Raw genomic sequence first — 27500 nt, forward strand, 5'->3', positions numbered from 1 at the left:
AACAAAAATACAACAAAACATTTTAAATCTAGAATGCTACTTAATGTGTAACCCATTTTCTTTCATCTGAACACAAACTCTTGGGGGTTCACATACCACAACTATATTATTTTCATCACATGAGCTGTAGCTAACTTGACCAAACAAAATAATAATTAGTTTGTTAGTGTGTCATTATACAAACCAGGCCACCCATAGTAAAAGCTTGAAACCGTTCAGTGAACATTTTAGCCTGAGAAAGATGAGTATTAGGATACCCCCCTTGTAAAGAGAGCTAATAATAAAACATGACCCCCATTCACTGCTGTCTGGGTAGCTCAGTTGGTTTAGCATTGGGCTACCATGGGGTAAGTCCAGCCAGACCAACACTCTGGTTACATTAAAGTAACTAGGAAGAACACGCTGCCTTTTAAAGCAGACTGTCAAGTCTTCTCCTGTGAGGACCATATTCCACAGGCCCCATCTCACAGCCTATACTAGTAAAGAAATTGTTTGGGATCTTTAAGAACCCACAACCTAAGTGCCAGAAACGAGTAGCGCACAGAGTGTGGCCTCACCTTGTTCTGGACGGGGGATGGGGGGGGGGGGGGGGAAGGGGGGAATCCCTCAAATCCCCAATTAATCGAGGAATGAATAGAAAGCAGAATGGACAAAGAGCCTGTGCAACCCCAACAGAAGTGGCTAATAAAATGTACTTGACTTCCATTCAGTTGACCTGACTTACAATATTCAAGTCCTAAGACAACATCAATGAAATATTTCCTGGCAGCTTGCTCTGACAAAGGTTTACCAGGTACCTCCATAACCTCTCTGGTTTGGAAAAAAACAGATATAGAAACATAATTTAATAATTAACTTATTCAACTGTAACAAAATGGCAGGTATGAAACAAGAAGAAATGCTTGTAAGTAAGATCAACATCATCCACTTGAAAAAAACACTTTAGCATTACAACCAAAAGTCAACGCCCATGCATAACGCAATCTTTACTGGTGGTAGTCTCTTCAGATGGATATTAAATTTGTCAAGAAGTAAAATCCTTACACAGTACATACCCTCTATCCACAAGCTCAAACACTAAAAAAACCAACAAAAGTAAACATTACATGGTCATGTACATGTAAATGAATATGACTTTCACAAATGTTTAATTTTAATAAAACTTATAATAGGGTTAAATGCAATTTAACTTAGTTAACGACCTGGAGCAAGTTGCACAGTTTGTCTGGCGTGGCATGGTGTTGCGTTAGCATTAGGGTTTATCAGTATTTTGGGGTGTGCCTGCAGCGTTTTTTAGCATGTGCGTGTGTTATTTGCATGTGGGGCTTTTCCAATGCGTCTTCTGGCAGTTCTAGCAGTCAGCAATTCTTTTGCATATTTTGCATGCGCCTCCACATGTCCTCCTGGTTTTGCTTGGCTCAGCATTTGGTGTGTTGGCACTCGGGTGCTTTTAAGTATTCCCCGCCTTCCTCTCCCTACTCAGGGGAGTCAGGGCCCCTCCTTTATAGTTTTTCCATTGAACTCGCTGTTCAGTGTAACGGGTGCTTGATTTGGGGTCTGGTGTGGCGGGCGGGGCTCATGGCTGGGTTGTGGATAGGGCGGGCTTATGGGGTGTTCCACCGACCTAGGTTTGGGTCATTGGTACCAGTCCCAAGATCCTTGGGCACCCAACCTCCATTTGCGACACAAGCGTTAATAATAATAATAATAATATAAAAGGCTTCTGAGGTTGTGATAATTATAACTCAATTAAATGACAATTTTATGTCAAAAAATTATTTTTTTTAAAAACCCTATGCAGTGGTTTCAATAAGCACCAACAGCAAGCAAAAAGCGTCTGCTCCTTTTTCCCCTAAATTAAAGTTATTAGGGACATTCTTTCAAAACTTAAGATTAAAATCCATTTTGACAAATGACAACCTGAAGTCTTCTAAACACAATCACCAATTTTTGCTTACAAACCCTTGCCCTAATCTTTAAGCTGACCTTGGTAAAATTGGGGCAAACATCGAATAGTTTTGACTTAAAAAACCATTTTTTGCTCGATCCAAGGCGGGTGATCCGAGTTGATATGGGTCCGCCATTTGTACCTGCCCCTAGAGAAAGGGGCACCAGTTAGGCACCTTGTTGATAAAGTCGGTTACTCTTCTCAAAGCAGTCACATGCTCTGAATTCTATTGAAACCCCTGCCTATGAATCTTGACGAGGAAGGATATGTTGTGACTCAGATGGAGAACAAAATTACCATTCATGAGTCCATCCAACAAAGTATAACAGTAGGTAATTTTGTGTGAATGTTTGACGCAACATACCAAGATAAAGGTTATCTTCAGAAGGGTCATCTAAAACCTACCAAAAAAAGCAAGAAAAAAATACTCAATCACAAAGCCTGGAATGACAACATTATCTTTCAACCATAATGCACAAGTACATTTAACAGCAGTAAGAGAGTTAACTAGGCAAAGATTCAAGTTATTTCCTGATAATTTCACAAAAAATAGTTTTGTCACTAGAAGATCCAAGATAACTATGTTTGATTAGTATTTTGTGAATGATATGCATACCTCAAAAAGTCTCACAACATAAGGATGATCTACTTTTTTCAGAATAGCAATTTCCCTTTGCAAGTTTTCCAATCCTGAATTCTTTGCTTTATCACCGGGTCTTCCTGCAATGGCAAAAAAAAAATAGTGTTAAAACAAAAATCAACTGTCACGTACAGTGGCTTTGTTTTAATGTCCGTTGTTATGAAACTACTAAATATCACAGAAATGTGATCTGGTGTTAATACAAGCAGAAAACTTCCTGTACATTGTAGCACAGAGACAAATGTCCGAGCAAACACAGATGTGTGTCTGTGTTAGGTGTTAGTGTCTGCATGTGAAACCACTGCACCTGATTAGTATGTATGAACTTGGCTACTGTGTTATATTTTCCCATTTTTTCATTGCCCAGACAATTAACTTTGTGTAAAATGATCAACTACCCATCAAATGGAACAGCAAATATATATACTGAGCAAAAAACCAGTAATTATGCAAGTATTTAAGATTTTAAGTATGCATTTAAGTCTGTAAATCGCTCATTTTTACTTTCAAATTTTATGGGAGCCGCCATCTTGAAGACATGTAACGATACGGCAACCAAGACACATCACAATATTACTTAAGATGGGGGTGGCCAGGAAATTTGAGGCCAGTCTGACATTTATTTATTTCTTTCTTTTGGATACAAATGCTTTCTCCAAAAAAAAGTCAAACAAATTTGAGCGCAAAAATTTCCTGTGGTTGAAAGTTATTTTGTTGTCATTCCCAGGGTTACAAGAGAGACCCTGGGAGTGAGATTGGGTTGTACAATGATGATATGCTGCCTTACTCAAACCAGCTTTTCTCATGACTCTTTTCTTTGATATTATCTTCATTGCCTGTTGACCAGAAAAAATCAAGTCATCTTAAAATGGCTGTGTCCATTTACCATTTACCAAAGAATTGAAGTAATGGCAGGAGTCCATCACCATGAGCTCCAACTGGCTGTAGATAAAGAACTTAAATAATACAGACCCAAATTATTATTGTACATATGTATATACACATAATTAAACTAGTAGGTTGATTTTCATTTTCCTTTGTAATCTTACAGTGTTTTGACCCAACTCGCTTATTACATTGCCATAGTTGATTACTGACTCAGAGCCACCGTAAACCCATTTGCCTTTACATTATTTTTACAACAGAATGTGGATTTTCCCGTAGGAACCACTTAACTGTACCCTTGTTTCACGAAAACAATATTATTTTGTCCACTAACTATCATATTTTGCTAAATAAAGTTGTTGTTGTTGTTGTTTTATGCTTTCTCTTGTTTCTTGACAAAGGTAGCATTTCTTTTCCATACTTATTTCTTGAAAATAATTAAGCACAAATCCAGGGTTTGTGCTGGATTTTGTCTATAAAATTCCAGGATTATTCAAGGAGTTTTCAAGAACCAGAAATTGAGTATACAAGGAGTCTTTGTAAGAAGATTTCTATGCCATACATAGTGTTTCAGTGTTTTCTTTGCTGAAAAAGCCAACCTTGACATTCCTTACCACATCCTGCAAGTTAATTGCAGGCATAGGCATTTTAATTTTTGGTTTTAATAATTGTGGGCTCAATTTTTGAAATGTCTCTTTAACTCAGCATAATGGAATCTCAACAATTTTCACCCAAGCAAAAATTCAACGAGTTTTCAAGCAATTTTCCCAAAAACCCTTTTTTTCAAGGACTTTTCAGGCGCCCTCTAAGTCCAAAATTAAATTCCAGAGCTTTTCAAGGACTTCAAGGAGTAGCACAAACCCTGCAAATCAGAGGAAAATAAGTAATGGAAAAGAAAATGTCAATTTCCTGACATTTGTTGATTTTTGCTTTAAAAATATTAACAATAAATTTGAAAAGTGGATATAACTTACATAATTTGTCTGATCAAAATCTGAATAGCATAGTCTGACAACTCCATATGATCCCTAGAAAACACATCAGGTTAGGTAACCGTTTGGAATACTGCAATTAGATGATTCACAGCACACACGTGGCAGGATGACACATGTAAATACTTACTGTCTGTAGCTGTATGTCGTATCACCAAATAGTTTTGGAAATATTCAAATATATATTTATTAATTAATTAAACAATATACCTTTCCAATTTCATCCATCAGTCTGTACTGGTTGAGCTGTACAAAATTCTAACAATGTACAAAACAAATGAAAATAGTATTACTTATCTGATGGGCTGGTTTGAACATCATCATGTACAAGATGTACACATAGCGCTGTATTCAGCAAAACTAATACAGAGTGTACCAGATGGGGGTTCTTGTTTGACTTGCTTTTCATTTTTCTACCTCAACTATCTAATGACATGATTTGCTTTCAAGAACAGAAGAGAATTATAAATTTGGTGCCTTTAGCCCCAAAAAAATAGCAAAATCCTTCGTAGGACACCTAAAAAAAAATTGTTTCTTTTGTGTAGATTTAATCCAAAAACAAAATCCTACTCCAGTCAAATAGGCACCAGTTGTTCAAACGATGGATAGTGCAACCCGTTGCATAAATCACTATCCACTGGATAATTACTCAATTGGTTTTGCTAGTGTTTATCCGCTAGATAGTGACTTATCTGGTGGATAGCGCTGTCCATCGTTTGAACAACTGGGGCCAGATTCTAACAAAATTTAATGATGAGACAATAATATACACTAATGATGCACAAAGAAAATCATAAAAGATTATCTGCATGTACTACACTGTAAGTCACTGGCCAGCGTCCAGATGACTTAAATGATGATAATGATGATGTGAGCTTTACATGAAACATTGATTTTTACTGTAAAAAAATACGTACATCTGTTTCAGAAATGGAGACACTTCGGGATTCCTTAGTTGGAGGTCTCCTAAGATAAGATGATGATGTTTGAGATCCAGCACTACTCGGTTTGGATGAGAAGCTTCGCACAACTTCATTTGGATCAAATACGCTGCTTGTATTTAAAAAGTCAGGAGTGGCTGAATTGCGTCGCAATGATGCAAAACTTTCTTCCAATCCACATCCCAAAGTAGCTTGCGAATTCTTTACTATGGACCTGCTTTCTTTTTCTGATAAACCAGCTTGTGTCCCAGGAATGGATTTCAGTAAACCTGAATCTCTCTTTCTCACAACTAATTCATTGCTGTTCTGATAACTAGTGGAATGATGTTTCCTGTTTTCTTGGCTGTTGTCTGCAGATACATGAATTTTGTTGCTCTTTGTGAACCTTGATCCGCTATCTCTCTTTTTAGCATCATGGATTTTACTGCTGCTTCCACCAGGCTGATTGACAGTTCTGTCGAAACACATAAAAATGTTTACTTTTCTGTTCAAACTTTTTACAATGCTAGGTAGAGAGGTACACTTTATTTAACGTCGGAAGTTCCTTTACCTTCTAGAGGGTATTCTCCCAGGAAGCCAATGTGTGCTCATTTTACCCCCTTCTTTCCATCAGTGCTTTGTTTTAAGAGTATTTAAAGCTACCTGAAGCTACACAGAATGGAGAGAAGTCAAAGCAAGGATGTGAGGTCACTAGGGATCGAACTCAGGACCTCTCGCACAGAAGGCTGCGTACCAACAAACTGTGCAATCCATACTCCTAATGCTTAATTATTGTTGACTACAAACAAAACAAAGTTCCTTGATAGAACAGTCACCATTAATGAAAGTGGTCAATTTGTTGTTTTGTCAACGGCTGAGCCTAACCCTAACCCTAAGCCAGGTCATTTACAATGAAGCCACTATTCTTTCAAATATATCCTCTAATCCACATAGTATTCTTGTATTCTTATTCTTAAGATTTTATCTAGGATCTTTGAAGAGTTATTTATGCCTCTCAGAATATGTACAGAAATGTGATAGGCCATGGATTCTAATTTGACTTTGTGACTGTCTAATAAGAAGGTGAACAATAATTAGCAATTATTGAATGAGGCTGAGTAGGATATGAAGAATTCTGCAGGTCGAGGAGGGTGTTATCCAACAAGGCCGAAGGCTGAGGTGGATAACATCCTACGAGATCTGAAGAATTCTTCATATTCTACGAAAGCCGCATTCAATAATTGCTTTATTATTCATTCAAAATATTTTCTTTGCTTAAACTTCTAAACCTACTCGCAGCCATTTTTCTACTCAACAAAAATAACACAATCTCGTCCCCAGTTTTTTTTGGTCAACGGTTCAATAATTTGCAGTGGGCTGCCCTTTTGACGTCATTGGTTCAATAATCTGCAGCGGGCTGCACTTTTGACGTCATTGATTCAATATGACGAAGTTTCTTTCCAAATTTGGTGAACAGCAGCTGGTTATGGTGAATTATGCGTGTGGTTTTAACCAATCAGAAACAGGGAAATATTTTGAATGAATAATAATAACAATTATTTGAAGTGCAGGTTGTAGACAAGAGAGTGAAGTGATCTTTGCACTTATCTGGACAATTTTAAGAGAGTGTTTCTAACAGACACCTGAAAAGTTTCAGTGGCTTCAATGGGACTCCAACCCATGTGACCTCTGCGATCTGCGAGGATCACTTCAATCCTTTGATGATGATGATGATTATTATTATTAAATTGGTTCTAGCCACCATGCAAGCAGCAACACTAATCTTAAAGGTCTCCTTGCGTGCTCTATGCCAGGAAAAATCTAGATTTTGTGTCTAACTGTCCCGATGATTTTGACGTCATTCTGTCCAACAAAACAAAAATGGCATCCACAATGGAGAAAGAAAACTATTAATTAATTAATTGACCACTCCCCATAGGGGCTTTTCAGGGCCAATGAAACACAACGAAACGACGGAACAGCACAACAACAACTGTTAAGAATCTCAACTGGCCGGAGGCAAACCAGTTGGCTATTTACAAGTTGCAGCTGGCAAGTTGAACCAGGGACTACCAGGATCAAATTCAATGAGTGTTCAGAGAGGGTCTTGAACCGGGGATCTCCGGATCTCAAGACAAGCACCCTAACCACTGGGCCACACTACCTCCTTGTAAGGTAAAAATACAAAAAAGAAACAGAAAGCAGGGGGGAGGAATTCAACTGCTGAACAAAAAAGAGAACAAGTTACCAAGCTTTGAAAATGTCATACCACCCTCCCTGTGTGATCTGATAGGGTTTATTTGCTTGCTACCTTCTTAGGTTATGGAATAATATAAGTATTGATGTACAAGGCACTCTTTCCTTGAGCATATTTAAGAAATCCCTTTTATCCTATTTCTCATTTCCTGCAAAGAATTCTCTTTATGATGTTGCTCTTGATAGGTTTTCTTCTATAATTCATACACGGCCCCGTTTTGATGCTTGTGCTCTCAATTATTATTTAAAATTGGACGTAAAGAATCACCAGCCTGCTTCTGTGGTTTTAATAAAATAATGGTCTGTAAAGCATTTTACAGAAACATCCAAATCCGCCGAAACCGGCCAGACTTAGTATTTTACTCTGTCTAACCCCAGACGATTTTACTCATCAATGGGGAACCCCTGGGAGTCAATGGGGTAAAGTGTCCTTTGTTTGCTTCTTCACATTATAAACTGCTCTCCTCTGCTGCTCAGATATATGCTGACAGGTGGCCCCATATGTCTGATTCAGCAATTATATTGGCTTTTTTGTCTGGGTACCTATCTCTTTCTTATGATGAAGACAAGGCTTTACTTTTGTTTGTCCAGACGTTCTTAGATTCTAACCGATTTCATGCAATGGAATAAACCAGTCAGCATTTTGTTTTGTTTTTTTCTTTGCAATTTGTATGCTCTGTTACTGTCTTAAACTCCTATAATAAAATACATGTATATTGAAGTAAGCCCCCTCGGTGAGTCTTTGTAACTCTTGGGGCAAAAAAAAAGGTAGTTCTTCCCACTTTGCTGTCATTTTTATCCTTCAATCATTCCCATTTAAAATGGTTTGGGATACATGTACTACGTGTTGATGGTGCCAACCCTTCATTCTCACAGTGAATACTTCCTCTTGCTGGCTAAACCTTCTAGGAGCCTGGCATAGGTATGCCCTGCTCAGGGCAGCTGTGCTCCATGCACAACCAGTACATGTACGCCATTCGCTGAAACTAGCCTAACCCCAGTGACTGGCCTCGCAGTGGCACGCGGCATTCGGGCCAAAAAACCAAAACTGTCTCTTCAATAATTATTGTGTGTGACATTACGGTAATTAGCAATGTTTCTCTGTGAGTGGAAGTTTGATTGGAATTGTATATCCAGCAATCAAGATGCACTCGTCAGTCTTGGCGACGATGGATTTGTCAGTAGCGCCTAGTCAACCATTATGTCAGACAACATTCTGTGATTTCTCTGCGGTGTCTGTACGTTATATCAGCAAACTCTTAGTGAAGTCCAATACTAAGTCGTGTATATTAGACCCTGCTCCAACTAGTGTGCTCAAGCATTCTATTGAAGTCCTGGCTCCAGCCATCACCTCTATTGTCAATGCTTCTCTGCTATCTGGTGTATTTCCATCATCCCTTAAAAAAGGTGTAATTCACCCTTCGATCAAGAAGCTGTCCCTTGACCGTGAGGCATATCCGAGTTATCGCCCTATCACAAACGTTGCATTTCTATCGAAGATGCTCGAACGTGTGGTCGCTACGCAAACGCTGAACTATCTTATACCCAATGGGCTTTTAGCCAAGTTTCAGTCTGCGTATCGATGTTTCCACAGCACAGAAACTACGTTATTACGAGTGTTTAACGACATCCTTGTTGCTATTGACAACCACCGGGATGTTGTACTTGTTCTTCTAGATTTATCGGCGGCGTTTGACACCATTGAACATTCTGTTTTACTTAGTCGTTTGGAACACCGTTATGGATTTGATGGGAAGGTGTTAAACTGGTTTAGATCATACCTGATCGGTAGATCCCAGCAAGTACTAATTGCGGATGTCAGATCAGCCGACTATCCTCTTCAGTACGGTGTTCCTCAAGGGTCTGTCCTGGGGCCATTTTTGTTTTCTTTGTTCTTTGCCCCTCTGGAGAATGTGGTACAAGCCCATGGTTTCAATGTAATGACTTACGCAGATGATACACAGTTATATGTGTCCTTGGGCTCGTCGGATGATCGTCCTGCCGTTCTATCGAAGTTTGAAGCTTGTGTGAAGGACATTCTCATCTGGTGCACCTCTAATGGTTTGGCATGTAACCCCGACAAGACGGAAGTAATTCATCTATGCTCTTGTTTCCATAGCATTACTCTTCCTGGTATTGATGTTGGTGGTTATACTATATCGCCTACACCAGCTGCCCGAGATCTCGGAGTGCTTGTTGACTCACATTTGACGTTGTCTAAACATGTTAACAGTGTATGCAAGTCCGCATTCTTTTCCATTAGTAAGATTTGTAGGATTAGGAAATATTTAGACCGTGATAATTGTGAAAGACTTGTGCACGCGTTCATTTCATCGACTCTTGATTCCTGTAATAGTTTACTAACTGGTCTTCCAGATAAGGAAATCTCAAAGCTCCAGCGCGTGCAGAATGCTGCAGCGAGGCTTATTGTTGGTGCTGCAAAGACTGAACATATGTCACCCATATTACAGCAACTACACTGGTTGCCTGTAAAGTTCAGAATTGACTTTAAGATTTTGATGCTAACTTATAAAGCTCTTAACAATCAAGCTCCCGATTACATTTCTGAACTATTGACTTTGTATAAGCCTTCTCGTGCACTTAGATCTTCCAGTCAAATGCTTCTTGTTGTACCTAAAACTAAAACTAAGCTTTATGGGGACAGATCGTTTGCTGCCAGTGCCCCTAAACTTTGGAATGCACTACCAGTAGAAATTAAGAATTCTGAATCACTCGATATTTTTAAGAGTAAAGTTAAAACACACCTGTTCCGCCAGTGCTATAGAGTATAGAGATCATATTATATATAGTTTATAGAGATTACTATTATTATTATGTATAGTGTATAAACCTTATTTGCATTATTATACAGGATATAGATTTTCTTGTCTTTCGTTAGAAATCTATTGTAATTTTAGAGTTTCTCATACTGCATGTAATTTGAATGTAAGATTTGAACGTAAGATTTGAATGTAAGATTGTAAGATTGTAAAGCTTTGAGAATTTTGTAAAGCTAAATATATATTATTATTATTATTATTATTATTATTATTATTATTATTATTACCAAGGGTTTACATGCTTACCCTGTATCATTGTCATGCAATAATGGTTTCTTACCTGCACATACATCCAGTGCTGATTTTTTAAAATTCATTTGCTTAATTTGTGTTACATGATAGCCACACACATTTTGGGACGGTGTATTAACACAGATTCTGTGCATATACTTAAGAATCTCATGGTGCAGTTTGACAATTCTATAACAGAATTCCAATTTAGCTCCAACTAAAAGTTTACTCTTGCATGATCTTCTGACTTTCTAGCATTACATAAAGAATGCATTAAAACTACTATTATGTATTCCTTTTAAAAAGGCTCTCAAAAATATTTTAACTATCATGGTTAGAAAACCTAGAAAGATGATCAAAACTTACTTGTCAGATGCTTCATCTTGTAGACTGTATTTCAACGACATTTTTGTAGTTTATAAAATATTCACCTCAAGTCACTAAAGAATCTTACCATGTCTGATATTATTGCTCTTAAATGACAGGTCAATAAGCCATTCAATTATAAGTCATGTTTTCTGACAGAAAATGCATTACACTGTATATTCAACAAAAAGATGAGTAAGTAATTATAGCAAATATAAGTTTATTCAAAAAAGCATTTAAGATTACTTGACAAAAAATTCACAATGAAAATTTGATGAGCTACGTCTCTTCAGCATAATTCCATCTCAATTATTTAGTTATTAGCATGTAAACTGATTGTCTGCAGGAGTGATCTTTTAAATAAAGTTAACCAAATTAACAAAGTTCAGGCTTTACAATAGTTTCCCTAAATCCTTAAAGTATTGTCACTTTCTGGAATCAACTGATAGAATGTCACTGTTACCTGACCACAAACTTTCAATAATTTAAATGAACCTCTGGAGAGAAATACATGTATTTGGTCTTTTGCAGAAAACTACATGATAACTTAGAATACTTACTTAGTACTTACTTTCAAGAAAGGAAGTTTTTCTTTGAGGACTATTGTGATAATTCCATTTTAAACAAAAGGTCCACATTCACCCAACTTATTGCAGTTGTTTGTTTCTGTTTTCAAATGACAGCTTGTCCAAATGCATGATCTGATTGCCCAAATGCACTCAAGCGAATCATGCAGGAACAGCATGTCAGTTCTTTGGGTAATTTTGTGTTACACAAGATTCAGTCATGGTGAGCAACAACTTTTGGGCGAATTTGAGCCTTTAAAAACAGAGTATTTACTCACCCATTATGGGTCGATCCAAATTTTTTCCCCTGGCTTGTTGGCACAATTTTGCATGAATGATGTGTACATACTGTCAAGACAAAAAGTATGGTTGTGCTTCACAAACATGACATTTCCTTGTCTGGAAGCATATGTCATAATTTTATACTGTGTGCAATGCCTTTTTTGACTATGTCCCATAATACTGTTATTCCAGTAGGTGGAGGTTATCTCTGCCCTCATCCAATCCTGCAGTCTAGTCTGTGGTTGCAATCGACCCTTGACAATACCTTCCCTGCCTAATCTTGGTCAACCAAAATGTGTATTTCAGTATTCTCTGTCACCAATAACAGCTACTAACTTACCCTACCACAGAATAATTGCATTAGACATTAGGAGAACACAATTCCTAATGTTGGGTATCCTGTGGTACCTGGGATCCTGTGCATTAGATGAGCTTTGGCAAGTTTTTGTTTTTTGGTTTTTGTTTTTTGTCGTTCTTCTGCTTTTTCAGCGCCATCTTCAATTACATCATATGCGCACGCGAATCCCAGTTTTGATATGTTATATGCACAAATGACAATTGAGTGCCTTGTAAATTGTTTGTATGAAATCAATTTGCACCAACACAGTGATTTTTGGCAAGGGACATTAAATTTTAATCTCATAATTTCAACAAATTCCAGATTTTCAAAAATTCAGTTTTTGTGAAGTCATCATCTCTTTACCCTAAACTTTCCATTTTTTCATAAATGCCTCGCCTTCATGGCATCTCGGGCAACCCTAAAACCCGGAATCCGGAATCATAGGTCATTGTTTTATCAATACAGAGAGTAAAAACTATCCTAACATTCATAAAAGCTAACCTTAGGCCTAATTAGGCCTAAACAAACGTTTTTAGGTCTAAGGTTAGCTTTTATGAATGTTTAGGATAGTTTCTACTCTCTGTATTGGTAAAACAATGACCTGTGATTCCGGATTCCGGATTCCGGGTTTTAGGGTTGCCCTGGCATCTCAGCTCGTCTAGTTCTTCCAGCCTCCAAACTTCTCCCAACGAACACACTTCACAAGCAATGATTTCTCCTACTAATAATATTATTATTAATCTGGCCTGCACTTCCTTGATCAAAACAAGACCAAATCTGGCTAAAGTTGTTTAAAAAGTAGACAGAATTACTGGTAAACATTAATTAACCAGTGGATAAATCAGCACTACCCAAACTTCAGCTAGGTCTAAATTAAGGTACAAGTGTTACCTGCTCCCATTTTTAAAAAACTGGCTGATAATAACGTTAAAAGCTATCTCTGTTCCCACCAAACTGTAATGGTGAAAATCTGAAGAAGAAAAAAACAGAGTGAAAAGCACTGTGAGCAGCTACATTCATGAACTTGTCACAGGTGGACATAAATCTATCAATACATGTTGGTGAAATTGAGGTGAAATCAAAAAAACATTTGGAAAAGCACAAACAGCAGTAAAAGACAGAGTTCTGGATCATTTTCTCGGAAACCCTTCAAGCTAATCCAGACATAAACCAATACACCAGGGGCTTAACTCTACACACAGTGAGAATCACCCAGTAGCCTGCTAACAATTAAGGTGCTTAAGTACCCACACCTGCTGAAGAAATGACCACTTAAATAAGGAAACTAAACACCACCTACATTATAAATCTGTTCTACATTGGTACTGGATGACTCCATTTTGATAACAGCTGAAAAACAAAGGAAAATGCAGTTGCTCTCTGATTTGCATTATAATAGTAATGGTATTTTATTAGCTAGAAGTACATTAAAAACAAAGGAGACTATGGCGACTGTACATTCATGATCGCCGCGACTGTAACACAGGCAGCTACCGTTGACACCTTTAAGACATAAGCTAAGACTTATTTATTCATTTAATATTTCATATAATAAATATAATATCAATATAATAAAATTATAAATTAACTATCAATTTATTACCTTTTTATTTTATTAGTATTGTTCATTTGTAGTATTACAGTTTTAGCATTAGGTTTTATTTGTTCACATACATAGCACAAGTTTTAAGAATTAGCTTATAATCATATCATTGTAAATAATTAGTTATTATTACTTTTTATCCTTGTGAAATTGTTATGCACATATGATTATTGTATAGAATATGCACAACATAAATACTAAATATTATTAAATAAATGTAAAGAACATTATAATAATTATTCATGGCCCTAGAAGCTGCTAGCTTTAAAAACTACCCCAAATAAAGAACAATATTCTTTAATACATGTAGTTTTACTTTACTAAAGATTTTTTGTATGTTTAAGACCAAAAACAATGAAGAAAAGGGTAGAATACACAAGTGCAGTTATAATTATTCATCATAACAAAGTGACATAGCAAATGTTTACTTAAGTACTTTTTTGCTGGTTAATTGCTTGGATGTTTATAAATAGTTGTAACACAAGACTTACAACAATGCAATTTCACTATATTCCTTATCCAAGACCTAATTATGGCAATTTAGTATTTGCAATGGCAAATGGCAATTTAGTATTTGCTTCCAGGCCCAAACAGTTGGAATTCTATTAATGATCTCTTTGTCTATGTTCAAGAAAAGGCTGAGAGATCAGTACTTTGAGATTATTTCAGATAAATAACCTTGTCAAACTGAAATTATTCTTGTAAAATTAATCATTGATAATTCATCAAAGTTATGACCAGTCAGCAGGTACCATTTGAGTCACATGTACTCCTCTGTAAACCCCAATACAAAACAAACTGGGGTTGATGAATTATTAAAGAGTGGAATTAACATTTTAGAAACTCCTGCTCATTAACTTTTGATACAGATCTCTATTGCATTCAATTTATAGTTTTATTTCACAAGTGTGATAAAATATCCGTGTACAATCTGTATGGGCATTTCCAATGGCTTGCCTTCAGCTCACCATTATAACACCAATACAGATCTCCTGCTCATATTTATCATCTACTCCTTAGTCAATCTTTTTCTTCAATATTGCCATCCAGTACTTATTTTTGTCTTTTCTTAACTTTACAACTTTTTCATATTCATATCATTAATGTTATTCTGTTAACAGTTTTTCCAATGGACTCATTACCCAAATCCTTCACAAGATCCCATTTTTCAGACATTATTCAAGAGAAACTTGTGGAGGCAGTGTGGCCCAGTGGTTAGGGCGCTTGCCTTGAGATCCGGAGATCCTGGGTTCAAGACCCGCTCTGACCACTCGTTGAATTTGATCCTGGTAGTCTCTGGTTCAACTTCCCAGCTGCACTTGTAAATAGCCAACTGGTTTGCCTCCGGCCAGTTGGGATTCTTAACAGTTGTTGTTGTTGTTGTTGTTGTGTTCTGTTCTGTTCTGTCGTTTCGTTGTGTTTCATTGGCCCTGAAAAGTCCCTATGGGGAGCAGTCAATTAAGTATATATATTTGTATACTTGTTAACCAAGATTGAAACCACAAGAAGATTGCCATTTGTGAATGTACCCAAAAGCCTCTTATAAGTCTAACTTATACTAGCAAATGTCCCTAAATTAACATTGAAGTCCCTACAAAATGTACCAGTATTTATTGACCTGCTCCCAATAGCCTGGTCTGGGCAAACTCTCATAGGCAGTACAGTTCACTTCTTGTCACATCCTAACAATCAAGTCCCCATAAGAAAATTCAAGGTTTCACAAAATTTGAACAGATGTATCAATACACAAGAGAACAAGCAACCAAATACCAAGTATTAGTTGCTTGAACAACTTCAAAAGAAGGTGAAATCCTCACTAGTAGGGTTGTGTAAAATGGCCCCTACAAGTAGTCAGGGTTATTATTTTATCTTTTTTTTAATTTTTTTTTTTTTGCCACAGAAAAAAGAAATTAAAATACAAATATGAAAACAATCAAAAAAGAGAAGATGGAAAGAAAAATTATTGAATTACATTGGTGGCGAGGAGGCCTAAAAGAAACTACTAAGCTTATGTAAATTAGGCCTCCCCAAGTAAAAGCATCTATCTATCATTGACATGCAAGTTGGCAATTGAGAATACAATTGTTACAAACATTTAGTTATTTAACGTGTTGAAATATAAAGTAATGAACGAAAATTAAAACCACTTTGAACTTACAAGTTGGTAATGAAGCATACAATTACAAACACTTAGTCATTTAATTAAGGTGTTGAAATATGTAAACAGTAGTGAAAGAAATATGTGTGAATTTGACTGTTTAGAGTGAATTTGCTAGCTGACTTGGGAGGAAGAGTTCGAATTTGATAGGAGAACATGAATTGACCAAGTTGTAACAGGTTAAGATCATGGAATTTTAGGATTCCAAGTTTCTTAAATATGGGGTCAGAATGAGAATTAAAATGAGATTTATCTATGATTCTCACCACTCTTTTCTGCTATTTTACCAGACGAACAAGGTTAGTTTTATAGGTGGATGCCCAAACTATATTACAGTAAAAGAAGTAAGGATAAACAAGTGAATAGTACAATACACGTAAAGAGTATGAAGATAAATAAAAACTCGATTTGTGTATCATTCCAATTGATTTCGACACTTTGTTAGCCACATGAGAGATCTCAGACTTCCAGGTTACCTTTTCATCGATGATTACACCCAAGAAAACTGTTTCTTTAACTTGATCAATTTGTTGTTCATTTATCAATTGAAAATCACTCTAATCGGCAGGTATTACCATGGGTTTGCCTGAGAATACCGGGATCATGGCAGGACTGGAAATAATAATTTACCAATGTGTGTTTATGTCTTTCTACTGACTTAAAGTTTTATTAACATATTAATTTTGTAAGACTGAAGTCCTGCCTGCCCCTTTAAACTTTATAGTTGTTCCAGGTAGCCAGCCCCTTCTCATCATTGCATTATTAATTTCTATTATTTTTCAATTAACCCACTGACTCCTTAAATGCCCAAGGATTCCCCCAGCTGATGAGTAAAATTGCCTGGGATAAGACAGAGTAAAATGGTTTAAGTGTCACTCCCAGAGGTCGATACGTTAAAATTATTGGATCTTTAGTTGAGGCAAATAAAGCTGATTGTTGTCGCTGTTGTGATGGGTTGGTGGTGGTTATAACACATAAATTATTATTTCTGGTCCTACCATGATCCCTGTATTCTCAGGCAAACCCATGGTAATACCTGCCAATTAGAGCGATTTTCAATTGAGTGTCGTAAAACCAAAACCAAAGTAATTACTTTAGCCAATCAGAGAGGACGGAGACAATCCAGTAAACCAATCAAAACTCGAAGTAATTACACGTAGCCGACACAAAGCGCTGGAAAATGTGCCCACGCGAGCCACGATTGGTTTTGGTTTCACTTCATGATTTGTAACAATGTAAATCATTTAAGATTATAGTTGCAGTGTGCATGCTTATTTACAAGCTGTAAGTTCCAGATAAGTTCGCCACCTAGTTACATTTATTTATATCTATCTGCTTCCTAGCATGGCTGACTACTCTTTGATGTCCTGAATGGTTGTTCACGCACGAAAGGGTGCGAGATAACCTCCATACACACGAAAAGAAAACAAGAGAAAGATCTAATATATCGAGTCACCCATCACACAGAAAGAATTGTCCAAAACAATAGCTACAATGTACATAATGCTAGATGTCAAATCAGTTAGAATTTAAAAACTGAAAGACTCAAGTAAATCACAGCAAAAAGGGCAACGGTTAAATCAGGCAGGGGATGGTCGAGTGGAGGGTCGATTCTGTTATTTTAGTTCGGAACTTATATTTTTTCTGAAAACACGGAGAGAAAGTTCAAAACATTTTCAAACAGGCGAGTTAGATTTTCCAAAAGAAGAATCGGACAAAACAAAGGATATTGAAGACTCACCACTGATTAAAGAATAAAGTTGTTTTGATGTGCAGCTTGGCTACCAAGACGACAAAATCAATGCTCGTTTCCTTCGCCAGTTGTTGAGTTAAAATATAATCCTCCTTTGTGCATAGATTTTCGCGGTAAATATATCATGACAATATAAACAGCAACTTCTTTCTTGTCGAAGGAAAAAACGTGGAACACGACCAAAGATGGAACCAATTTAACGATTCTTTGTGGGACTCTTTGGCCGAGTGAAACCTGATCCAAACCGGAAACACGTGACCAATATACTGTTTACACAGAAACAGTTTACTGCCAAACATCAGCAGTGGTAACCTGCGATCAGGCGTATTACAAAGAAAAGTACCCCTGATCACAGGTTACAGCAGTGGTCGCACTGCAGACGTTTTAGTCTTTTTAAGTAAACTCGACTTGTTAACAGTTTACCTCGGTTAACTGATTTTTTTTCGGTGTAACTGATTTTGCCCCAAGTAATTTTTATCGTCTGGAGCTTGGATATGTCACGAGAACAATAGAGTTCCCATTGCAGGTAGGTAAGACTAAGTAATGAACCAACAAAAGCTCGTTGGCGAATTAATGACAGACATACAACGCTCTTAGGTAGGAGTGGCGAATGGTACCTCGAAAAATGTGGGGCTCGGAAAATTTTAGCCGGATCTCGAAATCTCGAAAGGGTTTTTGATAAGTCTCGAGGTCTCGTTTTTGCCTGGTTTGTTTTTACCCTATGGGCCCCACACACATATTTTAATGACGGGGGGGGGGGGGGGGGGGTCCGACAGAGGTTCATATTTTATACCCAAAAAAATCCCAACTTCAGAATTTGTCTACCCAAAAAAATCCCTATTTTGTTTTAGCGTACCCAAAAAAATCCCTCAGTGTTTTTGCATCAGCAAATTTGGTTATTTATCTTCTGGAAAACTAAAACATGCCAACTTCAACTTTGGTTTTGGTCAAAAACAAAACTATACAAAAACAAATACAAAAACCTCGCATGACTGTTATAGTGGCTCTTCATCCTATCTTCTACGACAACTATTCATTATGACATCTACATCATGTCTTATGTCCTTAGCACATTCTTTGCTTGCTATTGAACCGAAACATCCCTATGTAACAGACCTCGTGGCATTAAATTTTTTACCATGTTTTTGTGCAAATGATATCTCTTGCTGGAACTCAACAGCATTGACTCCCGGTTTCAGTTTAGTTTACAAAATCAGTTTTCCTTGCCTTTATTTTTACATAGAAACGTGATCATTTGATAATAGATATATATCAGCGGGTAAACATCTAATTCATAAAATGTTTACTTCCATTGTGGTTTTGATGACTGGCTTAAAAGGCCTTGAATTACGTGACCTATTGAATATTTCTCTCTCGATTATATGCGAGTGGAGTGCCGGTAATTACTTTTCAAATAGATTACAATCTCAGAAATATCCCGTAATACCACACAAGCAGTAAATTGCCCTTATGTTATAAATGACTTAATTTAAGAATTTAGTAGGTAGTATTTCTTTTAAATAATGTTATCTATTATTATTTGTGTCACATTAGTACGGGATGTCTTCCAAACTAAACTACTCTTTGAGGTCATCTAATAAATCTTTTTTCCGGCAGTTACTGCAAAGCGCGAAGACGATGGGGATCACACGCAATTCAGAGAAGGATTGTAAGTATTTGGTTTTGTTTAGAATTTGAAATTTCACTTCAGTCTTTGGTGGATTTGGAATCATTTTTTAACTGAGCAGCCTGGATGGTAGTGTGACCTTTCAAGATTTTTTTCACCTACAATCTTAAATGGAAAATTGACACCACCCCTCCCCCCAAAATCAGTAACTAGGGAGTTTTTAAGACGCGGACGGCAACCGGAAGAGAAAATTTCGCTTGCCAGGACAGTGGTGTCTCCCAGAATTTTATACTAATCATCTCAAATGGAGAAAAGCTCCATAGCAATGTAAATGTGTTTGTGTGAAAACAAGTTAAAAGGGAACATAGTTCACTTCCGGTTGCCGTCCGCGTCTCAAAAACGGGCGTGCTTAAGTTCCCTAGTGATGGGAAAACGGCGCGTTTTGTCCTTCACGCGGCTTCATCCTTAATTTAGGGGGGAGGGGGCCCTTTCTGATCCATTTTAATCTGTCCAAGATTGTAGGTAAAATGAAACTCGAGATGAATTTACCACAGACTATGTTGCCCTATTAAATAGGTTTTACCTTGGGAAAAGTCTACAGTGTGACCACGACTATTCTGTTTATTTGAAGGGTTTAGCTGACGCTTAGTAAGCCTGAAATAGACCTTTTTCGCTTGTACATTACATCAGGAGGTTTGGTCCTTTGTTTTGTTCATTAAAAAGAGTGCATGCAAGCATGAATATGTCTGCATGCACTCTTTTTAATGAACAAAACAAAGGACCAAACCTCCTGAGTATGACCACATGACCTGTATTGGGAAAACAAAATGTTCAAGCGAAAAAGGTCTAGCCTGGCTGACAAAAATAGCAAAAATAGTAAGGTTTCAAAAAGGGCAAAAAAGTGCTCAAAGAGTGATAGAATTGTCAAAAAAAGGGCTCGAAATTTAGTTTGCAAACTTAGTCGCGAAAAAACCTTGGAAATATTCACTTGGAGTTTTTTATACCTATGCCAATAATTTTCCCGTGGGATGCCACCTCATAGGCTCCACGGTAGAAATCCGGGTGATTTTATTTTTATTGTTCTTCGTGTCTTTTTTTCATTGTAGTTGCAAATCTGCAAGGTTTTATTAATATTCCCGTATCCCATAGGAAGTGTGTCATTTCTCTAGATCCGCGCTTCGAACACTAGCCTGCTTGCAGGCGGTAATTTTTGTATTTCAGTCGCCCTCTCTTTCCAGCCCCCACCTCGTCGTTTTGTCGCCCGGTCCAAACCTATCCCACGAGCTTCCAACATGGTGTCTGAAGCGACAGCAGTTAAATTGCGCGCGCGTGATGTACGACACTTAAAGCGGCGCGCGCTTCAGCAACAAATTTTGCACGCGCAACATTGCGCAAGTTTTCAACAGGTTTCTTATTTAAGCTGTTTAACGCTCAGTTTCTAGACTTTGCAAGAGTACTATTCCTAGTTGTTGGAAGTTTCTTTAACGTGTATTCAGTTATGTAAGGCTTTTTCATGCGTATTAGTTTCTCGTGTACGCTACCGTAGTCTCTAGATCTTTCGAGTAAGTTCTATGGTGTCGCAAAAACTCACGCGTAAGCGCCGCGACACCCAACTACCGTTATAAAAGGTCAATTTTATCGTTTACAAGATCAGTTGACGCAAGATATGTTAATTCACCACAAGTTAACGAGTTTCTCCAAGTTTATCATTGTTCTGGTGATCAAGGCAGCACCAAGGTAATAATTATCTTTGACGCTATTTTAGTTTGTTTATGTACGCGGTTTGTAGCTTTACTCGCTTAAGTTCAATTTCATCGCTTATAATTGTAAAATTAAGATTTAAGGCTTTAGTTAAAGTCAAGTTGTATACGACATCGTTTTACCGTTATTTGTAGATTGATCTTAAGTTTTTTCCTTTTACTTTTGTAACTTTCGAAGCGTGTAAGACATTTTTATATCCTGTTATTTTCGCAATCTTATTTTGTAATTTATTTGTATCTTTTATTTTAGTTCTCACGGTGTTTATAGAGTTTTAAAGGATTTTAATAAACATCAGTTTGTGAACAACGTCTAACCAAATCACTGGAGCAATAGTGTCTGATAAGTGTTTCGCGACAACACAACATTATTTATTTTATTTATTTTATTTGACAAACTTGAACACTATGGTATACGTGGACTGGCCTTAAAATGGGTAAAAAGCTATTTTTCTAACAGATTACAATTTGTAGATTTCAACGGTCATGTTTCTTCTCGCTTTAATATATCCTGTGGGGTTCCTCAGGGCTCTATTCTAGGGCCTTTATTTTTTCTTCTTTACATTAATGATATAGTCAATGCATCTACGGCACTACAACTGATTTTATTCGCGGACGATACCAACGTTTTTCTGTCCGGTAAAGATCCTGATTATTTGGTTAATCAGCTGAATATCGAGTTAAATAAGTTGTCAGTATGGTTTAGGGTTAATAAGCTTTCACTGAATCTTAAAAAGACCAAGTTCATAGTGTTCAAACCAAACCAAAAACGTAGAAGTTATAATTTTCAAATTTTGATAAATAAACAACAAATTGATCAAGTTAAAGAAACAGTCTTCTTGGGTGTGATCATCGATGAAAACGTAACCTGGAAGTCTGAGATCTCTCATGTGGCTAACAAAGTGTCGAAATCAATTGGAATGATACAGAAATCAAGTTTTTATTTATCTTCATACTCTTTACTTGTATTGTACTTTTCACTTGTTTATCCTTACTTCTTTTACTGTAATATAGTTTGGGCGTCCACCTATAAAACTAACCTTGTTCGTCTGGTAAAATTGCAGAAAAGAGTGGTGAGAATAATAGATAAATCTCATTTTAATGCTCATTGTTCTTCCTGTGTCAAATTGTTTTCACCCTGTAATTTTACTTTCACAACTGTTTACATATTTCAACACCTTAATTAAATGACTAAGTGTTTGTAATTGTATGCTTCATTACCAACTTGTAAGTTCAAACTGTTTTTAATTTCCGTTCATTACTTTATATTTCAACACGTTAAATAACTAAATGTTTGTAACAATTGTATTCTCCGTTGCCAACTTGCATGTCAACAATAGATAGATGCTTTTACTTGGGGAGGCCTAATTTACATAAGCTTAGTAGTTTCTTTTAGGCCTCCTCGCCACCAATGTAATTCAATAATTTTTCTTTCCATCTTCTCTTTTTTGATTGTTCATATTTGTATTTTAATTTCTTCTTTCTGTGGCAAAAAAAAAACATCTCCCGCCTGCTAGCTAACCTGCAATCAGCTGTGCAATCAGGCGTACTTTTCTTTAGCCAGGGCGCGAAAACGTATTCCTGGTATAATTTCTTAACGAGTCATCTGCCATCCACCTGTCAAGACGTTAAGATTTTATTGGAAATTACCTGCAAGTTGCAATAGGCAATTTTCACGATGGCGTCATTTGACTACAACTACCACAATTCAGTTTGTTTTTCTTTTCATATTTAAATTTTGTATTCCCAGTGGGGTAAAAATAACAATAGCTCTAATTAGCATGAGACAAGCGAAACCTGAAGGATTCTGGTACTTGTAGTCATATGGCGTTATCATGGAAATGTCCCATTCAAGGAAAGACGCGACGAAAACAAAATTGCGCAGTCTAGCTGAAATGTCTTCGAAGTCAGATTTTATCCATAAAATCAAACAGTTTTGAGATAAAATCGAAGAAAAAGCCCGAATTCTTCATATTATCATCAGGAACATTACAATGAACTTTATTTAAACTCGAATATTTGAATACTAGGAAAATGCCGACTAGTTTTCCAGCAGCAGCTGGCTTCTCAACTATCATTTTGTAAGAAGTGTATCACTAAACCATTGTTCAGATTGTTCAGCGTTTCCGTAAACAATGTCAAATTTCTCTGTCAAGCTCGGCTGATTCCCCGAAAGTGGCAGCACTAAAGTTTCATTCGGTTCTTTTTGGATTCACAACTTGTTGCATACTGTGGCAAGCCGTTTGCTTGCCACAGTAAACGGCCATTCATATCGGTTCGCCATTGTAAACGCCCATTCAGATCTCCCGCTCATATTTTATCTACTACTGAACAACTAACACAAATCAAGTCAAATGTTGGTTTTTGAGGAGAGGGAAATCGGACTACCCGTAGAGAACCTCCCGGTGCAGAGTGGAGAACCCGATAAGCTGCAGTAGTGTCCGACAATCAGATCGGAGATCAGACATAAGTTTATTGTTCGTCACGGATTTGTGTAAATGGGTGCGATTTAAAAGATGATTGATATTGGCCTATAGTTCGCCACGCCCGACGTTTTCCCTTATAAATAGAAGTTGAGTACATTTAGGATGCTGACCACACTGATCACACTAACTTAGGACACTGAGTTCGAGAACTTTAGATATACAATAACAATACCGGTTCTACAAAAAGGTCAACTAAAGAAAAACAACTAACAATTACGAAATGACCGAAATATGCGTGGAAACGTTATGCCTCGTTTAATGCAGTACCACAATACCCAGACGAAAGGGCAGCACTGACCAAATAACAATGTTACAGTCATATGCAAAAAATCAAGTAAGCTAAGCATCTCAAGCAAGCAAAGCACCTCAAGCCTGCAAAGCACCTCAAGCCTGCAAATCACCTCAAGCAAGCAAAGCATCTCAAGCAAGCAAAGAACCCCAAGCAAGCGAAGAACCTCAAGCAAGCAAAGCATGTAAAGCAAGCCAAGCACGTCAAGCCAGCAAAGCACCCCAAGTAAGCAAAGCATGTAAACCAAGCAAAGCATCTCAAGCAAGCTAAGCACCCCAAGTAAGCAAAGCATGTAAAGCAAGCAAAGCACCCCAAGCAAGCAAAGAACCTCAAGCAAGCAAAGCACCTCAGGCAAGGAAAGTTTCTATAAAAAGCAAGCAAAGCATGAAAAGTAAGCAAAGCACCCCAAGCAAGCAAAGCACCTCAAGCAACCTAAGCACCTCAAGCAAACCAAGGAATCGAAGCGCTTCAAGCAGCCCAAGCTAAGTAAGCTAAGCAGGATAAGTAAGGTACGTATAATGCATACGGGACAATATATGCCCCCATACATAACGTACCATTCTCGTCATCAGAGCCCAGGGTAGTCAAGAGAAGAGCTAGCTCTGGGGTCGAGATTGATAACGTACCTGCCATTCGCGTTCTCCCCAGGTTATGCGCGAGAAAAGCACTTGGCGGGGCTGCTGAGCACACGCAATTTTTACAATGCTCCTTTCTTTCTTTAATTTTTTTTTCATCCTGGTTGACAAAATAGTTATTTAAAACTAGTCGTGACTCCATCAGAAAGGCTCGTGAGGCATTCCTCATACACAGAGGAAAAACACTGGAGCCTGCAGGCCTTAACAGAAGAGATGAAATGTAATTTAGTTTAGCTACCTTTTAATTTTCTTTTGTTTTTTTCATCTTGTTATCATGTATTATTCTCTCTCCTCTTTTTTATGCATTTTACACATCACGTAGCCTTTTTATGTCATTTCCGGTAAATATAAAGATCTTGTTACTAGCATTTATCCATTCAATAAACCTGAAGAAGGCTGGTGTTGGCCAGCCGAAATATTGCAACAACGCCTATGTTCACATTGTCTTGACCAACCTTTCAGGATATTTTCTAAAATAATTATTTAAAATGTTAATTTTTGAAGAAAGGATCTTGTTAGGAAAAATGGAGTAACTGCAGAATACCCTGCCATTTTGAAGCTGCACCTCTGAAAAGTCGCCCCATGTAAGGTAATCCGGAATCCGGAATCCAGGTAATTTTGGTCTGTGGAATCCGGAATTCAGCTAATGGAATCAATGGAATCCGGAATCCATGGATGTGGAATCCGGAATCCATAGATATGGAATCCAGAATCTGGAATCCGGAATCCACAGTGTGGAATCTGGAATCCAGGACTCTCTTGGATTACCTTTACATGGGGCGAGAAAAAACTGGATACGCGGATACGCAGTCGAAAGTACCACCCATCCCCAAGTAACCTTCTAAGTAGTATGTTGTGAAGTGGATACGCGGATACGCGGATACGCGGATACGCAGTGGAAAGTACCACCTATCCCCAAGTAAACTTCTAGGTATATTGTGAAGTGGATACGCGGATACGCAGTCGAAAATACCACCCCTCCCCAAGTAAACTTCTAAATATCTTGTGAGAACCAAACCGCAAAATTTCGCGAGAATGCTTAGGCCTAATCACTGAAACGAGCGCTTAGGCTTAATCAGTAAACGAGTGCTTTCTTCTTCACACGATCTCGTGAAAAGTGCAGTTAACCGAACCGCAAAATGAAAGCTAAAATTTTACGAGAATGCTTAGGCCTAATCACTGAAGCGAGCGCTTAGGCTTAATCAGTAAATGAGTGTTTTCTTCTTCACACGATCTCGTGAAAAAGTGTAGTTAACCGATGCGTAATATGAAAGCTAAAACTTTACGAGAGTGCTTAGTTAAAAAAATGAGCAAGTCGTAGCGAAAAAGGAGAAATGTGTAAACTGAAACTTTATATATGAAGCTTTAAACCAAGGTACTTATCGAATAATTCTATAATTGTATTTGTAAAGTATGGCAACCACATCGGAAACCCGGGGGGGGGACTCCCATATGAAACAGACGGGGATGCTCGTCGGAAATTTTGAATTTAACCCCTAAAGGAGACCAATCTAGGCGTGGCTTAAGCAAATTTTGACCCCTAAAAGAGACCGTTTAAAAACACAAAAATACGACACGCAATGAGTTTTAATGATAAAAAGGCATAATCATCGAATGCTTTTATCTAAAAAGAAAATTTAAAAGGAAATTTGACTTCTGTTTCTCTTCGCGTAATTCTGTGTTACTTCGCGGAACCCTAAACGAGACCTTGGTGGCATAAAATATTTGCGCTTTGCCCGGAACACCCTAAGCGAGACCAAAATCCAAAATTTACACCCCTAAGCGAGACGACGAGCATCCCCGTCTGTTTCATATGGGAGTCCCCCCCCCCCCCGGGATCGGAAATTCGGAAGAAATTAGCTTGACTAACTTCACATTTGAAAAATTGTGTGTTCAAGAACAAGTTCAACAAATGCAAAGTTCATGTAATAATGTTAGACGCTGTCTTCAAACAGGTTGTTTGGAACAAAATTCAGAGTAACTAAATGGTGCTTTATTGCATGTTCCACGGGATCTAATCGTCCGTCGCGTAGCTTTGCACTAGATAAATACTTAATGATTGTTTCCTTTTAAGCGGTCCTGGTTAAGCGATAACAAATTCGATAAAATTACCCGAGGTTGGATTATTGTCTGCTTGTGTCGGGTGAGTGGTTTAACGAACGAGGTATGTTACATGTGTATCATTGCTTGCTGTCTTGATGCTTGGCTGAAGCATGATTATCGCGAGATTGTTACTCAGTTACTTAGCTTTAGTTGAAATTTGCCTGATATTTTGATCGCAATCTTTGCTGGTCTCGATCCATGCTTTAAAGAACGAAGAATATAATATTTGTAGCTTGCTTTTCTCGGGAACTTTGAATTTTGCATATACGATAGACTTGCCACAAGTCGACCTCACGATAATCCCAGGAGAAAATGTTTTAGCGAGCGAATCGTGATTTTTCGTACGCGAAGTAAATGAGCGAGCGACGAAGTCGCGAAAGGTCGACTTGTCTCGCTTCCAAGGTTTTCATTTGCGTCTCGCGCCAAAAAGGGAATGACGTCATTCGGAAGTCCTGCACTTGATGGCGCAATCCGACGAAAACAGTCGAACATGTTTGTTTCTACGAAATCGAAAGTGGAAATTTGTTGACTTTGTGCTAAAGGTATCAGAAACAAAGATGAAATAAAACGAAAGCTTATTTTCAATCTCGAGTCGCCGCTTGGAAAGGAGATCTCCAGTGGTATTCTTTGGACCAACACTTGTGCCGTGATTTGTGCTGATAGAAACGAAACACTAATTCGAAAGATTGGCAAGTAAGGGAAAGTTTCGAATCGTCAAGAAAGTCAATTGATTTCACTCATGAAAGATCAGGTAGGCTTCAGGTGTAGACTTTTCGAAAGTCTACTTATACGACAGAGCGTTTTGAAGTATGTTACACGAAGT

At 37.6% G+C, this 27500-nt stretch overlaps 1 protein-coding gene across 1 annotated transcript in view; it reads right to left on the reverse strand.

The window, feature by feature from the left end:
* The window catches only part of LOC137977720 (calcium/calmodulin-dependent protein kinase kinase 1-like), a 23963-nt gene extending 5940 nt beyond the window's left edge, over positions 1-18023 (reverse strand). The window contains exons 1-12 of the mRNA XM_068825042.1: positions 17769-18023; positions 13567-13616; positions 13158-13236; positions 11923-11992; positions 5383-5860; positions 4676-4723; positions 4448-4501; positions 3376-3424; positions 2565-2668; positions 2313-2349; positions 1056-1077; positions 725-810 (exon numbers count right to left, since the gene is read on the reverse strand). Coding sequence (XP_068681143.1) covers positions 725-810; positions 1056-1077; positions 2313-2349; positions 2565-2668; positions 3376-3424; positions 4448-4501; positions 4676-4723; positions 5383-5860; positions 11923-11992; positions 13158-13167 — 958 coding nt within the window. The 5' untranslated portion in view covers positions 13168-13236; positions 13567-13616; positions 17769-18023. The remainder of the gene's footprint in view (positions 1-724; positions 811-1055; positions 1078-2312; positions 2350-2564; positions 2669-3375; positions 3425-4447; positions 4502-4675; positions 4724-5382; positions 5861-11922; positions 11993-13157; positions 13237-13566; positions 13617-17768) is intronic.
* Between the last annotated feature and the right edge of the window lie 9477 nt (positions 18024-27500).

The sequence above is a fragment of the Montipora foliosa genome, chromosome 11 (assembly GCF_036669935.1).
Source record: "Montipora foliosa isolate CH-2021 chromosome 11, ASM3666993v2, whole genome shotgun sequence".
Lineage (NCBI taxonomy): Eukaryota > Metazoa > Cnidaria > Anthozoa > Scleractinia > Acroporidae > Montipora > Montipora foliosa.